Here is a 16,880-nt window from a genome sequence, read left to right on the forward strand (position 1 = left end):
ATTTCTGTCTCAAGTCAGTGGTTCTGTGATTTAGGTGGCGTGCAGGCCAATCTAATATTGAGCTGCTGTAGACAGAATCAGCCAAAATAATTCCATGACCTCTCAGGAAACCCCATAATTTTTAGTTGCCCAATCATTAAACTCTGACACTGAAGACTGAATGAAGACTAGGACGGAATAGTTAGTCTAGGTAAGGTTTAGGCTGAACACCAGCACTTTCATTTTATTCTTTCAAGTATTACTTTTGTTATTATTGAGTAGTATCACTAGTACTAATTCTGTAAAACTGAACAAAATAACATTGCAATGACAAATAATAAGCTGTAAAATATGTTGATATGTCCTGGAATATGAATGATTCAAATAGAATGCTTAATCTTGAGAATTTTACCACAGTATCAATTATATATATATATAAAACCAGTGCAAGTTATCTTGAAAAATGATTTAGCAAGTCAAGTCATTTCATTTTTTATTTGTATAGTCCTTAATCACAAGGAGTCTCAAAGGGCTGCACAGACCACATATTATTGCAAACGACAGACTATTATTACACCATGCCGTGATCTAAAACCTACATGAGGGCAAGGAAAAACTCAAAAACCTCAACATGAGGAAAATAAATTCTGGAGCGGCTGAAAAAATTGCAGTGAAATTAAATGGTTTCAAATACTTTATTGACGTATATTGTTATCTTTAAAATGTGTAGTAAATATAATTTATTTATTCCTCTAAAACGAACATTTAGGTAAAATATTTAAAAATAGAACGTCCAGACGAAATACTTTTCATAAATTTAACAAAACACAGAAACGAGGCAGGCTTCTTGTTAAAATTCAGATTTTTTTTCAGACTTAGTATCTTAGAATTTTTGATAAGATATAATAAATGTTCAAAAGTTCTACGGAAACCTCCCCATCACGTGAGTGTGACCGGCTTGAGACACGTGATCAGTTGTCACGTGAGCAAACAACCGGAAGTTATCATCAGTGTCATGGCGGCTGCAAATAAACGTTATTTGTGAGCCCTTACTTACACTCGGGAAAAACTTCTCTTGCCAGCTACTGTAATCATCGCCCGTGGACTACAAAAGCAAGAGAGTGAGAGAAAAGAAGAGAAGTTGACAATTTTGCTGTCGCTATGAATATGCCGGAAGCGTATGAAGGTGTCTGAGTCATTGCATCTGGAGGTAAACAACAAGTTTCCTAAAACTGTATTTAGTGCTACAGAGGAACACAAGAACAACGCTTTTGAATTTGTTTTTACATTTTAAAATGTAGTACATGTATTTGTTTATATGAATTAGCCATTTGTGTTTATCTGGTTTATTGGGTTCTGCCGACGCATGATGTTATACTTTTTAATAGTTATTGGTTTTTATTTTAGAAACTACGAGTTCTACTCCACATTCTTTATCTTTTCGTGCAGGTTTGTTAGAAGATGGAAAATCCACGGAAGTTGTAAGACAGAGAGCGAAACAAGTAATGAGCGAATGAATGCCGTGATCGCCAAAGAGTCACGTGCTTCCTCGGAGGAAAAGTTCAATCAAATAACACACGCCCACCTCTGATGCAACTCGTGACCAAGGCTCATCAAGCCCTCAGACCACCTATTTAGGTACCTACCTGCTGCATGAACTTGCATTAAGGAAAGCTGTCCATGTACACTAGCAAGATGAGTTTTTCAAAAAAGAAGCAAGCGTCTAGCTCATTTCTGGTGATGGCAAAATTCTTCTTGAGGCTTAAAACGTCACCGCGTATGCCATCAACACACACCTCCACTCGCGGTTCATGAAACACTCATCTAAAATACTCGGCACACGCTTCAGGGATTCGAGCCGAGGGCCAAATCATCAAAAGTTACCTTATTCTTTTTTATAAATAACAACCAAATGCTCTTTTCGCCGCTAGAGGGCAGTCAAGGTGTAAAAGAGCTCGTGTTTATTCAAGGTAGAGGTAAGATCGGGCCTCAAAAAATTCAGCCTGACCCGAATCGCGGGTATAAAAACCGAGCCCGCCCGAACACGATGGATTACCGTATTTTCCGCACTATAAGGCGCACCGGGTTATAGGGCGCACCCCGAATAAATTGTTTTTGGTCCTATATTTGACATACATAAGACGCACCGGATTATAAGGTGCTACAATGGGATCGTCGACAAAACAGTCAGATAGTTCAGTCAAACAGTTCAGTCAAACTTATTACCCCCTTAACATTCCCAAAGCTTGCAAAGAAGCAAATACGTGTCTTAGACACGTGCGGATGCGGTGTCCCAACAATGTCACTCAAATGCATCGTTCCAAATATCATTTGGAAGGTTAAAGTCTTGGGATTCAAGAAATGGCAACCATTCCTTAGTTTCTATTTTCTTTTTCGCTCGCAACTTTACTGTGCATATGACAATAAACACTTGGAATTGAGTTTAATTTAAAAATAGCTTATCACAGAAACATCGAGTTCAGTCTGAAACAAGATACTGAGAAAATATATAGCCGTAGTAGCTCACCGAAGTCGTTGTGTTCAATAATAATGTGCAACCATGGTCCTCTTATATCCGTGAGTGTAGTAAATCCAGGAGCGTAAAATATTTACAAATACAGTAAAGAATAATAAAATACTGTTTCCTCCCCCGCCGTAGTTCGACCTAACATGCTATTCACATTCATCTTTTTTGGCCAATTGCAGGCTTTATTTTGCCCCTTAGCCTATACAAGCCTGTAAATGATAAAAAGGATCCGCCCCCTTTACCTCCGAATAACTTTAGCCAATAGTGATCGATTCAAATGATGATTGACACATTGGTCAGCCAATTAAACGCCGGTAAATAAATCCCAGCATACATCGCGGACTACTTTGCGTTCGGGGGAAAATCTAGTCGGCGGCTGCTGCATTAGTTGCAAGACTTTGCGACTTAATATTGATCCATAAATAAGGCGCACTGTATTATAAGGCGCATGGTCAGCTTTTGAAAAAAATAAAGGCTTTTAGGTGCGCCTTATAGTGCAGAAAATACGGTAACTTGATTTGATAAACGAGCCAGAAATAAACCCAAACCTTTAATTTGCCACCAAAAGTACAAAGCTTTACTCGGACTGTGCGTACTTCAACGACAAATCGTGCGTTTCGGCTGACTTGCACAGCTTGTTTACTCTTGGCCGAGTCCCTCAAATCAAGTGTGCAATGCAAGCTCAGCGCTAAAAGGAATAGTTCGACGGCGAAGTGCGCATTTTAGCAACGACCAGTGAACAAAGGTGAAACTGAACAAAATGGCACGGAGAAGAAAATCAAATTCTGCAGATTACAACCTGCAAATAGTGAAAGATTTGGCCAAAAAGCAGAAAGAAAGTTTGTAAAGCTTGGCAAGAAGCAGAGATGACGACTGACGTGAGCGAGGCTGAGGAAGGAATCCGCGCATCTTTTACCCCAGCACATCGGAGGAACATTTCTTTGGATTTAGTCATTTTGAGTAGAACTGATCGTTTGATGAACATTTTCTTTATGTAAATAATTACTTTAGTAAAATTAAGATCATCCTGTCTAGATCCTCCACTTAGGGAAAAAGAGAGAGAGAGAGAGAGAAATAAGTTAATGATTGACCTTTGAAACCCGAACTTGGCCCAAAATTCGGGTTCTAGTCGGTTCCGGGGCCCAAGATCTTACCTCTAATTCAAGGCTCTATCCATGTTTGGGACTACTTATCTTGGTGACCAGGTGTTCTCTGTAATGAACAATTAGAAAACATAGCAGAGCTCAAGGCCAAGAAACAAACACTTGAATGACATTCTTAAATGTGCTGCTACTCAGGATTTGACGCATTATATTGATGGCAAAAAGATCCAGAATTTCAGTAACAACAAGTAAACTGCAAGAGTGTCAAGTCACATTTATTTGTGTAGCTCTAATTCACAAAATGTCCCAAAGGACTACACGGGTCACAATTACACCATCACCTGATCTGAAAGCAGCATGCGGACAAGTAAAAACTCAATAACCTCAACATGAGGAAAATAAGAAACCTAACTAAAGGGGCACACGAGAGATAATCCCCTTCCAGGATGCAATCGATGTTGCATTGGGTAACAATACACAAAACATAGTAAATGTCAACAATTACCGTAATATAGGTATAATGTAAATGTTTTCAAGACGCACCCGAGGCGCCAGTGCAAGTAGCTAAAATTTTAGTGATCTGATCAAACTTTCTTGTCCTAGGCAAAAGTCTCGCTTCCACGTTTTGAACCAGCTGCAAACTTTTGATACTGGAGACCAGAGAGCAATACATTACAGTAATCAAGCCGAGAAGTAACAAACACATAAATTATAATCTCAGCATCCGAGTTCACAGAATCAAGTGAATATTGCGATATCCCGAAGGTGGGATAGAGCTATTGTTGTCATTTTTTTCATGTGTAACTGAAATGACAAATTAGGATCAAATATGACACCTAGAATTTTGACTGGGTCGCTTTGGGTTCAAATCAGTGTTTGAGAACAAGTCACAAAAATAAGCTCTACCAAAATATCAAGATCTTATTTTTTTAGGGTTAAGGCGCAAAAAGATAAGTGGAATATAGCTTTGTGTTTAAGTAGAGCAGGCAAGGTGTGACTGCACGACATTCGTTTGCACAGATCGTTAAAAATAAGAGTTATCTGTGTTTAGGTTAAACGACAATTTTGTGCAGTATTTTCTCAGCTTCAGTAGGCCCAGGCCTGGTATTGGTATCTGATATTTCCTGTTTACTGCTAAAACTCTTATTTTGTATTACTTTCTTATTCATTTCAAAGCAGTATGACAATGTAGGCAAGCATATTTTTTATTCATGGCTCCCACTTGAGGTTTTATTTTTAGTGTGGTGAGTTGGTACTGATGTAAAGCTGCATTTATTCAACTGTTAACACAAACAATTTGTCCACACATTCAATGCCAAACATAAAAATCATTTATTTTTATTTTTTTTGTGCATAAATGTGTTGTGCTAGAATAGATCCCTTTTCATCCATGATTAAAATGTGCAGGAAAGGCTACTAATGCAGGCTGAATGATAAAGCGAAGTAATAAAAAAAAACTTTTTTTTTTTTTTATCTTATTAGCACACCTGGGAACATAAAGTCCGAATCTGGCCCCCAAGCCAAATTGAGTTTGACATGTTTGATGTACACGGTCTTTTTTTTCTCAATAGAAAACGTATTCAACACACTAACAGAATGATAACTTAACTCTTTCGAGGCGGTGGCCTCCCAGTGGCTGCTGCCATGTCCACAGACACGCCCACGTCAGACTCGGCTCCGTTTGTGCTGGACGACAATGAAGTGGCGGAGGAGGAAGAGGAGTGTCGGGATGTGGCGGAGGAGCCGTGCAGCGGCGTGGCGCCCGTGCGCGCCGTCTTGACCGTCCTGATCTTGTGCTACGTCAACCTGCTCAACTACATGGACAGGTTCACTGTTGCCGGTAGGCACACTAGTGATTGGAAATATAGTTCTTTTTAGATAACTGGCTCTTTGGGCTCGGCTCACGAAAACGAGCCGGCTCTTTCGGCTCCCAAACGACTTTTCTGAATTGTTTTTTTAATTATACATTACCAATAATAATGAAACATTTATGCTCCAAATGAATTAAGAACTAATTTCTAAAAATATATGCTACTGTATTATAATAGCCATTATTGTTTCAATCTACAGTGAACTAATGTACACTTTCAAATTGTATATATTGAGCAAACAATGACATGCCACCACTCGTAGAGAGATGGAGTGAGCAAGAGAGGGAGAGAGAGGGAGAGAGAGAATGATAGTGAGAGAAAGTGGAGGGAAAAAAATTCAAAGAGAAAGGAAGCCGGCTCCCTATTGCTGGGGTGCCGGCTTTCATCATACATTTCAAAGAGGCAGCTCATAGAGCTGTTTCGGTAGCGAGCTTCACATCACAAACTTGCACGCTGATTCGAGCCCACAGCTAATGCTGATGATGTGTTATGTCTGCCAGGCGTGCTTCCCGACATCGAGCGTTATTTCGGAATCGATGACAGCAAATCGGGTCTGCTCCAGACAGGTGAGCACACACCGTGCACTTCAAACTACTGTACTAATTTTGCGCCACCATGTTGGATATGTCAGAATCCGGCCTTGCCTGAAAATGACAAAATGACAAGATGTTTATATCAGTGATCAGCAACCACCGTGCTGCTGACCGGTACTGGGCCGTAGGTCGTTTGGCATCGGGCCATACAGTAAGAAAGAAAATTGGCCTCTTTTTTTTTTGCCTACACCTATAACGCGCCTTTTTTCACCCCTCCAAAAAACTACAATTTTAGGAGCGCGTTATACACGAGTGTTAACGGTAGTACCGAATTTAAGCAATGATTGATGAGTCAATACCGCTGACCACATTTTCTAAGCTTTAGATGCAAAGGTAATCAAACCCTGATCATGGTGGTGAGAACGCCGAAGCCCAACCACAAGACCTCTAGGATTACGGTTGACATGGAGCAGGACCTGATTTTATCTCATCACATTATTTTTACTCACGGCGCCACATTGTACAACATTGTATTGGGGCATTGTGGGAAATAGTGCAGCCAAAACAATGTTTTATAATGCGGTACGGTGGGAAAAAAGAGTGTAATAATAGCATAAAATCTTATACCGTTTCCAATGTTATCCAAGTCTCCTAGTGGTTTAGGTATTACTTGTATTGTTTTTGGGCCAGGTCATGAGAATGTTGTCAAAAATTAAACCAGTATGTGGTACAGAAAAAGTTGAAGAACTCTGGTTTATATGACTTAGTGATGTTATAGGAGTATGCTAGATTTTGGTTAGTGCGTGTAAGAAATGAAACAGTTGTACTTGTAACAAATGAATCAGTCAGTCTGGATGAAGACACTCCATCAATTTTAAATTAAAAAAAAACATCAATTAAAGGGACAATCTGTATTATTCAGCACCTCCTAGTTGTAAAAACCCATCATTTATTTAAAACATATATTGATTTAAATAATTATCAAACATACATAACAAACATATAAATGTGCATTAAAATGCCTTCAGGTTGAGAAATTTGCATTTACATTCCATAATATGAGGCTCACCTAGCGGAACCCGGCATCATTGTCTGCCATCGTGCTGCTACGGGTTCCCAAAAAACAAAAACTTCACTTAAAAGCTGGGCAAAAAATTGTATGTCGTTTCGTCACTTGAATCTTTGTAGTTTGTATTTTTCCTTGTGCCTTTTTCCAACCCTTAATGCCGAGCGTCAAGCAGGGAGGCAATGAGTACCAATGTTGTAAGTCTTAGGTATGACTCGGCCGAGGCTTGAACCAGCGACCTCCCAGTCTCAGAGCAGGAGCCCTACCATCTAGGCTACCGAGCTGTAGCCTAGATGGAAGGGAAATATATACTGTGTCCTTACTTCACCTAACTGGTAGATTTTAAATCACAACTTAGTAACTCTTGATTAGCAGCGGTGTTGAGTTATGAAAATAAAACGTTTGAATCTGTACCCTAGATTTCAATTTGCTTCGTCAATTTTGTTGTGTTTATGAATGTATGTAGCAACACCGGCTAAAAAAACCTCTTAAGACAAAAGGCTCTTTAGAAAGGTCCTGATTTGGTAGGTACTTGTAACTTATCAATAGCCAATCTCTCTCTTTAGTGTGCTTTGCCATAGCCAATATGGCTGCAATGTTGACATGTGATCAAGGGGTTCACACAGCTGCGGCCGTTTGTAGCTAATGTCACTTTTTCTCCGTCTCGCCTCCAGTCTTCATCTGCAGCTACATGTTCCTGGCGCCGCTTTTTGGATACCTTGGCGATCGCTACAACAGAAAATTGATCATGAGCGCCGGTATCTCGTTCTGGTCCTTGGTCACCCTCGCCAGCTCCTTCACACCCAAGGAGGTCAGTGGCAAGTGGGAATATCCTGTGTGAATTTTCTTCGACTTAATTCCGGGACGTCAACTTTTGGTGCGCTTTAGCATTTCTGGGCGCTGCTGCTGACGCGGGGCCTGGTGGGCGTGGGGGAAGCCAGCTACTCCACCATCGCGCCCACCATAATCGCCGACCTTTACGTCAAGGACAAACGCACCAACATGCTTTCCATCTTTTACTTTGCCATCCCCGTGGGCAGGTAGGCGCCAGGCTTTTCCAATATCTTCATGCCCGCTGTTGTTGTCATCTTTGTCTTATCCCTGCAGTGGTCTGGGCTACATTGTGGGCTCTCAAGTCAGTAACGTGGCCAAGGACTGGCACTGGGCTCTCAGGGTACGTTGGTGCGTGTGTGTGATGGTGCCGCTGTCTGAGCATCAGTGTTGTGTGTGTTACTGAAAAATGGTAACTGGTTATAGTTACTAGTTACTTCACTTAAAATGTACTCTAACTCTGTTGCCCCTCAGATTACTGACACCAGAAAGTCGCACGTTACTCCAAAAATAACTACAATGTTACCTCCAGGATCATGCTCATAGCTTTAATTGCTTGTGTAGCAAGCAAATTTTCCCAATATAAAATCATTAAAAACTAATGGGTCCTCTCCTGTCATCCCAAAAGTATACACGTGAACCCTAAATAGCTATAATACACATATCCCTGATTACTGAAAACACATTCAAATGGTAATTAAACATAAAAAATACAGTAATACGATAAGTAACGTTATTTTACCAAAATTTAAAGTATGAGTTTAATATGAGTAATGAATGTGCGTGCGGAGCGGAGGGGGCTTCCAAGGGGGCGCACATAAAGCAATCCCCCTTTCAAGATGACTAAGCTGTAATAGATGTTGCAAGGGAATCCACAAACAATACACAGACATAATCAACATGAAAGATAGGTGATAAAATAATTCCTGGTTGACAGCTTCCTGTTTCAGAATTTTGACCAATTCAGCAGGTTCTAGATGATGGCGTACATCTGATCAAAGTGCCGGTACAATGGCTCAAAGTGCATGCAACGTGCAAAAATCAGGCTCATCCTTCTGGGACAAGAAGTCCATTCAAAAAGCTTTTGTGATAAAAATCAACCTCGCTATACGAAAGAAAATCCAATTCACAAGCAGCCCCAGAGGCTACTGGAGAACGCTCTAGATCACTCACCAATCGTGACTGCATAGTTTGGTCCAGTTTGCCCATGCAAACTACTACAGGATCCCAAAAAGTCCTGTAGTGTTTTTTGTGTGTACGTTCATACACATATAGCTACAGTAACCTTAATTTTAAGTGTACTCTGTACTGTGCTTTCATATTATAATCAGTCTCTCACACAGTTGACCTTAGCAAATTGCTTCCCCTATTAATGGTGGCAATTCCCTTCATTGGGCAATAATAAACCTTGGAAACAAAACGTGGCAACTATTTACTCACAGTATGACAAACTACCGTATTTTCCGCACTATAAGGCGCACCTAAAAGCCTTTATTTTTTTCAAAAGCTGACCATGCGCCTTATAATACAGTGCGCCTTATTTATAGATCAATTTAAAAATTTTCCAACTAACTTGCAGCCGCCGACTAGATTTTCCCCCGAACGCCAAGTAGTACGCGGTGTATGCTGGGATTTATTTACCGGCGTTTCATTGGCTAACCAATGTGTCAATCATCATTTGAATCGATCACTATTGGCTTAAGTTATTCGGAGGTCAAGGGGCGGATCCTTTTTATCATTTACAGGCTGGCATTGGCTTAAACGGCAAACAAAGCCTGCAATTGGCCGAAAAAGATGTGTCAATCATCAGTTGAATCGATCACTATTGGCTAAAGTTATTCGGAGGTCAAGGGGCGGATCCTTTTTGTCATTTACAGGCTGGCATTGGCTTAAACGGCGAAACAAAGCCTGCAATTGGCCGAAAAAGATAAATGTGTATAGCATGTGGCTGATGGCATAGAGAAAGCATTTTTTTCTATTCTGTATTTGTAAATATTGTATTCTCCTGGATTTACTACCCTCACGGATATAAGAGGACATTGGCTGCACATTATTATGAACACAACGACTTCGGTTAGCTACTCCGGGTTTTATATTGTCCCTGTATCTTGTTTCAGACTGAACTCGATGTTTCTGTGATAAGCGGTGCAGATAATGGATGGAATGGAGTGTCTATTTTTAAATTAAACTCAATTCCAAGTGTTTATTGTCATATGCACAGTAAAGTTGCGAGCGAAAAAGAAAATAGAAACTAAGGAATGGTTGGCATTTCTTGAATCCCAAGACTTTAACCTTCCGAATGATGGAACGATGCATTTGAGTGACATCTTACGGACACCGCATCCGCATGTGTTCTCGACACGTATTTGCGTCTTTGCAAGCTTTCGGAATGTTAAGGGGGTAATAAATTGGACTGAACTATCTGACTGTTTTGTCGACGTTCCCATTGTAGCGCCTTATAATCCGGTGCGTCTTATGTATGTCAAAAATAGGACCAAAAACTATTTTTTCGGGGTGCGCCCTATAACCCGGTGCGCCTTATAGTGCGGAAAATACGGTATTTGGAATACTGTGACAATATAAGCAATCTAGGATGACTGCTACCAGTGACAGAGACAATCTGGATTAGAGCCAAAATGGGCAAAACAAGTCTTTAAAAAAAAAAAAAAAATCACACCTATAAAAATTGTTGTACGGCATACACAATATGAAATCATCAAAAAAAATGTATAAATATGGGGAAAACCCGTAAGTGGACAGGTATTCGATCTCCAAGACTCCTCCTTGTAACTGACCACACCCATCCTTCCTCCACACTTTCCACACACATTCGTTACGGTGCTTATAATAATCTCGCACTTTATTTCGTTAATATCTCTTAATACTGTTTTTTTATGTTTAATTATTGTTTGAATGTGTTTTTAGTGTTTTATAGCTATCTAGGGTTCACATGTGCATAACCCGAGCAATTCAAGTTCAGCAAGATCCTGGACTGAATTAGGCTCGTTTGAAGATTTATCACTATATTTAATTTAATAGAATAATAGAGAATAATCGCATGATGAGAAAATCACCGTCCACCTACTCTGTACTGAGACAGCGCCACCATAACTAATTAGTTGTACCTTGTAGGTAGTTATAAGCATGCCCACCTGTCATTAGTGGTGGATTGAGCGTTGTACGTGACAAAGGGAAGGATGCTGAATTACACAGTAGTTGGAGATTTATTATCTGCATTTAATGAGTAAGGCAGTGATGCTCCATGTAGTAACAACATTTTATCAGTAACGTGATCCATTATTCGCTAACGAGAAAAGTAATTGCGTTCCTTTGTAACAGGTTAGTCCAACCACTCCTGAGTACACTTTTTGCGTTGCAGGTGACGCCAGCGTTGGGTCTAGTGGCCGTGCTGCTTCTTGTCCTGGTGGTGCAGGAGCCCAAACGCGGCGCCATCGAAGCTCGACCCGAACATCAGCTGAACCGAAGCAGCTGGAAGGACGACCTACGAGCACTTAGCAGGAAGTACGCGTTCCCGGCGGCACGGGAATCTCGCGCTCCACGAATCCGTACTGAACACGTTTGTTTTTTCTTCCTGTTGCGGTCGGCAGCCGAAGCTTCGCTCTTTCCACGCTAGGCTTCACGGCCGTGGCCTTCGTCACAGGCTCCCTGGCACTGTGGGCGCCCACTTTCCTTTTCAGGGCGGCCATGTTTACGGGCGAGCGCCCACCCTGCACGGAGGCTCACTGTTCATCCTCAGACAGGTGAGCCTTTGCCTGAGTGTGGAGCGGTGGTCGCTGGTCATGTGACTTCGTCCCAGGCTGACGGAAGGAGAACCTTTGTTGCCGTAACTGTCTAAAATGTGACCTCAATATCGCTCTGGTTCTGTCAGTCCGGGGAAAAGCGGTGTTCCTACAGACCCGTTCTAAAACTATCAGTGATGATTTGCCATTTGGGAACATAACGATGACCGGTTTTAAAATGGTATGCAATCAAAATAGATGTAAAAATATTTTTATTGCTGTCCATATCAAATGTCATCTCAACAAGATTTGGGTTCTGACCTTTTTAACATTGACAAGAATAATTAATACCGCATTTGTTTGTGTATAACTCGCCTTTATTTGTAACTGAAAAAGAACCCAAAGTCAGGGTACACGTAATACTTGAGGTTTTCTGCTAATACATTACCTTATTTAAGCAATAACAGGTGAGTGGAAAACTATTACTGACCGTATTTGTACCACATTTTTATTCAAAAGGATTCGAACCCAGTATCACTGTAAGTGCCCAATTTTCACCACTAGGGTTATAAATTACATACGAAAAGGATTTAGAATTCATTTAAGTTTCATTTAAGCGTGTACCTGGTGAACATTGCCCATTTTGGCTCTAATCTGGATTGTCTCTGTACTAGTAGCAGTCGTCCTAGATTGCTTATATTGTTGTGGTATTCTATGTAGTCTGTCTTGCTGTAAGTAGGTGCCAAGTTGTTTGTAACGTTTATTATCACTTAACAAGAAAACAATCATCAATAAGGAGAGCAATCCACAGAGCTTGACAGGTATGAGAACGGGAGACTGTTGATGATATGTTTGCCCATATGGTACTCTTAAAATTCAAGTTACAGAAACTTGAATTAAACATACACAAAAACCTTTTTTTGCTAAGGGTAGTTTGCATGCGCAAACAGGACGAGCTGATGCTGGCTGTGAGCGGTCTCTATTGGTAGTCACTGGGGCTGTTTGTGAACCACATTTTCTTTTCGTATAGTGAGCAGGATTTTTGTTCCAAATAAAACTTGTATACAGAAATTCTCGAGGTGTCTTTATTTTTATGGCATTTAATCGTCTGTATTTATTGATATATTTATTCCTACACGTGGCATAATCGGTCTTCCAAAATCCTTGGAATAGTCGTATTTGGGAAGTTGATATTTAGGACTTGCAATCTTGCACGTAATTCGCTGGCTTTTAAAATGACAGAGCTGTTTTGTTGTGCGTGTGGGCAGTCTGATCTTCGGCATCATCACGTGCGTGACCGGCGTGCTGGGCGTGGCCAGCGGCGTGCAACTGAGCCGCATGCTCCGAAAGCGAACGCCACGCGCCGACCCTCTGGTCTGCGCTGCCGGCCTTCTGCTCTCTGCGCCCTTCCTCTACCTCGCCGTTGTCAGCGCTCAGGCCAGCACCGTCGCCACCTACGTGAGTGTAGCGCACGCTAGTTACTAGCTTGCTTTATGTCCTTTTGTGTCAGTATGTATGGCTCCGGAGCCAGGTATGGATGGTCATCTCCATGAGTACATCTGACTTGGAGATAAAATAGAAGCCATGCTAATTGCTTCTGTATTTTTCCAACGTAGTATTTGCAAATCCGAAGCAAAGCACTGACTGCCTGGTTCGGTCTAGCTTCCAGCTTCAGTTTACACTCCCTGCGTTAAACAAACAGACCCCGTTTTTGCTGTACATGGAAACATGTATATGGAAGCTCATTTAAACAATGTACGTTCACTGTTAGGGCACTTTATGATGAAAGCCCACAGAACAAACTTTACACACCCAAAACGCCAGCCAACACCCATAGCAATTTGATTAAGGAAGCAGATCTCTGCACACATAGTGCACCCCCTGTCTCTCTCCCAGTGCCATCTGCGCAGAAGATAAATATATCATTATTCCATTTGCAGTATTTTGTGACATTTTTCAAAAGAACTCTGCTCGCACCTCGTTTTGAAAACAGTATTTATAACAAAAATGAGCCTCAACGATCTTCAAGGTACTGTTCGGAATTTGAAACTTTGTTACTTTCTGCCGCCATGTCCAGGTTTAAATTCACGATCGCAGCCTTGGGCAGCTCATTTATCAATTACATGCATTTCTTACACACGCGCGAATAAACCTTTCGTTTTTCATTTATTTGGGGGTTTAGGTTGGCTTTAAGACTGTATTTGAAACAGGCCTTTTCTTATTCTTACAATTTTAATAGTACACTAAGGAAAATGACAATGACAATCATAATGTGACTTTCCAAACTACCACCTTCTTTGCCCCTTTCCTTCCACCTAATGTGTTGTGCGTCCTGCAACAGCGTTGCTAAAAGTGAGATAAAAGCAGATAGGCGCTATGAGAAAAACAAATATGAAGGCTTTTGTTAACACATACTTAATTGAGAAATTATTCTACTCTCAACTTTTTAAAGACGCCTCAAACAATGCAACCCACCTTTAAGTAACTGAAGGAAGGGAAACCATGTTTAAGAGCTATATTTATGTTGATATAGGACACAGGCTTTGGCATTATTATTTCATAGATTTGATCATAAAAAATCACACAGTGAAAAAAATCCACTGAAAAAAACAACTTGTCTGGAGAGCTCTTTTGTTGAATTTTCTCTTGAAAATATACAATGTGGCGCTCAAAAAACACCAAATCAAAAAAATTTTGTTTTCATGGCTCGTTGACCCCTGTTTTGTCTCATGCTTGTCTTCTGCTCGTCGTCCCCATCCAGTGTATGAATTCAGATAACGTGTGTGCAGGTGTTTATCTTCTTGGGAGAGACGGTCCTGTCCATGAACTGGGCCATCGTGGCTGACATCTTGCTGGTCAGCAACGTCCATGATGCACGCTCGTTCCTTTGCTCTTCTTCCTTTTCTAACTCCCGTTTTTGTCGTTTTGTCAGTACGTGGTGGTCCCCACTCGGCGCTCGACCGCCGAAGCACTACAGATCGTAATATCGCATCTACTGGGAGACGCCGGGAGTCCTTATCTCATTGGAGTGGTGCGTTCATTTCGGTTCCAATTTTCACCGGCATTTATTGCATTGAATTAAGTAGGGGTCTGCAGGTAGCCCCCGAGGGATAGCTGAGTAGCCCACGGACCAGTTTTGAAAATACAGTAATCAGTGCCAGGTCACTGTCTATTTACCCTTACTTCCAATAATTAACCTGGTTATAAGACAATAAGTTGTTAGTCATTTGCGCTAATTAGTAACATATAGTAGTTCTCAGCTCCAAAAAGGTTTGAGACCCCTGGAATAAAGCATGACATGCGCCAGCCCCCACACCCCAGATAGCTTTAAAAGCGGCGGCTGTCTGGCTCATTGGCCTTTGTGGAGATCTTGGCCTTCTCCCAAACCAGAGCACGTCTTCCATCACTAAGCTTGCTGCTTCTTGACCGTCCTCTTTTCTTGATTGTAAAAGTGAAAAAAACCGACTCAGCAATTCCCTCAAGGAGGGCAGCTGCTATGCTATCATCAGCTGGGGGTTCGACTGGCACATGAGCCAAACCTTCATAGCATTCCTTGTTGCCTCCCCAGTCGCCTTACTTTTTACTCAAACATTAGGCTAAAACATCCGCCATGGCTAAAAGCTGTGCCAGGTCAACTTGGTCTTTAATTTGATTTCAAAATGCATTAAAAAGTTTTGAATTTAACTTGCCTTAAGCTGTAGGAATCCTGTGAAACTAAATGTATACAAAATATGATCATAAAATACAGTTTACCGCACAAATGTGACACACATGTTTGTTTTTTGATGTTTTACTCCCTATGCGAATCTTTTGAACCCAAATTTCAATTGCACTTTTCAAAAAATCTCTTTTAAAGCACAGCAATGATTGCTCATATCAGTGTTTTCAACCTTTTTTTGAGCTAGGGCACGTTTTTTTACATTGAAAAAAATTTGCGGCACACCACTAACCAAAAATGTTATAAAATGACACTGAACAGTATGTTTAATTACAATATAATTTATAATACCCCTAGTTTTCACAGCACAGGCACTTGACAATGACATATTTGCAGAAAATGATTCATAAATGTTATATAAAATTTTAAAAAGTGACATTGGATAATTTCTCACGGCGCATCTGACCATCTCTCACGGCACACTAGTGTGCCGCGGCACAGTGGTTGAAAATCACTGGCTTATATTGCCAGGCCAAATTGTCAAATATGTCTGATCTATCTGAAACTTCACAAGATGTGTTTTTGAATGGTTTCACACCATAGTCAGGCCTTCGCTCTTTGAAATATTCATTTAGGGAGTTCTCCCTCTATATAAGTACCACCCAATCCTGTTTTTGAGTAAACAATATCTCCAAATGTCTCCTTGTTAAACGTTCGCGAGCCTTTGCTGCCGTTTCAGGTGTCAGACTCCTTGAGGAAGCAAGATTCCTTCCTGTGGCAGTTCCGCTCGCTTCAACTTTCGCTGCTTCTTTGTTCCTTTGTGGCTGTGGGGGGTGGAGCTTTCTTTCTGGCCACCGCCCTTTTTATCGAGGAAGACCGCCGACTGGCTGAGAACTTTAACCCCGCAGGTTAGCAACCGCGATCATGTACGACATCACCGGTAACCGCACCGTGACGTCACGTAACTCCGTGCCGCTTTCCTGTTCTTGCAGGTGACGAGCCAATTGCGGTGCCCAAAAGCGGCCGCTCAACTCTGGTCCCGGTGTCCAGCGTTTTGATTTGAGCCTGGCAGATTGTTTTTAACTCGATTGAATTTTTTTACATTTTTATGATTTGACGCCGGTCTGGAACTACAAAAACCCAACCAACAACTCAAATGACACCACATCGAAATGCAGTTTTTAAGACCATTTTTTCTAATAGCCACATGTGCTCTCGCAGCACATTCTCGAGCTTTGTTAACTTGATGTGTGTCTGCTTTAGTCGCGCTGTCGAACTTTCTTCTCTTGCGATGAGGCATTCGTGTGGGTCTAGGTCCGCACTTTATAATCTTGGTGGCTTTTTACATGAAATAAACGGAGTTTACTTGTTTAAATCTTTGCTTGTGTCACTTGTTTTAACATTGTTGGGCCTAGTTGTCATCTTGTAGTCCATTGGTGCTCCATTAGTTATATGTTTGCTAATCATTAATCAACTACCTACCGGTTGTAACCTAAAGCTATACTATTCCTCTTCTTGGCCTTCTGTATACACATTCTCTAGTTCAGGGGTCAGGAACCCTTTTTGACTCAA

General features: G+C 41.1%; 1 protein-coding gene across 2 annotated transcripts; it reads left to right on the plus strand.

The window, feature by feature from the left end:
* Positions 1 to 940: 940 nt before the first annotated feature.
* On the plus strand, positions 941 to 16,683 carry spns1 (SPNS lysolipid transporter 1, lysophospholipid). 2 transcript variants are annotated; one of them, XM_088341450.1, is made up of 14 exons: positions 941 to 1,189; positions 1,429 to 1,617; positions 5,228 to 5,449; positions 5,981 to 6,046; positions 7,754 to 7,890; positions 7,968 to 8,119; positions 8,187 to 8,253; positions 11,290 to 11,432; positions 11,519 to 11,671; positions 12,919 to 13,108; positions 14,440 to 14,505; positions 14,583 to 14,681; positions 16,048 to 16,216; positions 16,301 to 16,683. In XM_088341450.1, the coding sequence occupies exons 3-14, from the start codon at positions 5,254 to 5,256 to the stop codon at positions 16,369 to 16,371; spliced, it is 1,509 nt and encodes a 502-aa protein (XP_088197576.1). In that variant the 5' UTR covers positions 941 to 1,189; positions 1,429 to 1,617; positions 5,228 to 5,253; the 3' UTR covers positions 16,372 to 16,683. The 2 variants fall into 2 exon arrangements, with proteins under 2 accessions (XP_088197576.1, XP_088197585.1); XM_088341459.1 differs by having other exon boundaries at positions 5,243 to 5,449.
* The last annotated feature ends 197 nt before the right edge of the window (positions 16,684 to 16,880 follow it).

Source organism: Urocampus carinirostris, chromosome 1, assembly GCF_059441175.1.
Source record: "Urocampus carinirostris isolate Australia breed hairy pipefish chromosome 1, RoL_Ucar_1.0, whole genome shotgun sequence".
In the NCBI taxonomy this organism is placed as follows: domain Eukaryota; kingdom Metazoa; phylum Chordata; class Actinopteri; order Syngnathiformes; family Syngnathidae; genus Urocampus; species Urocampus carinirostris.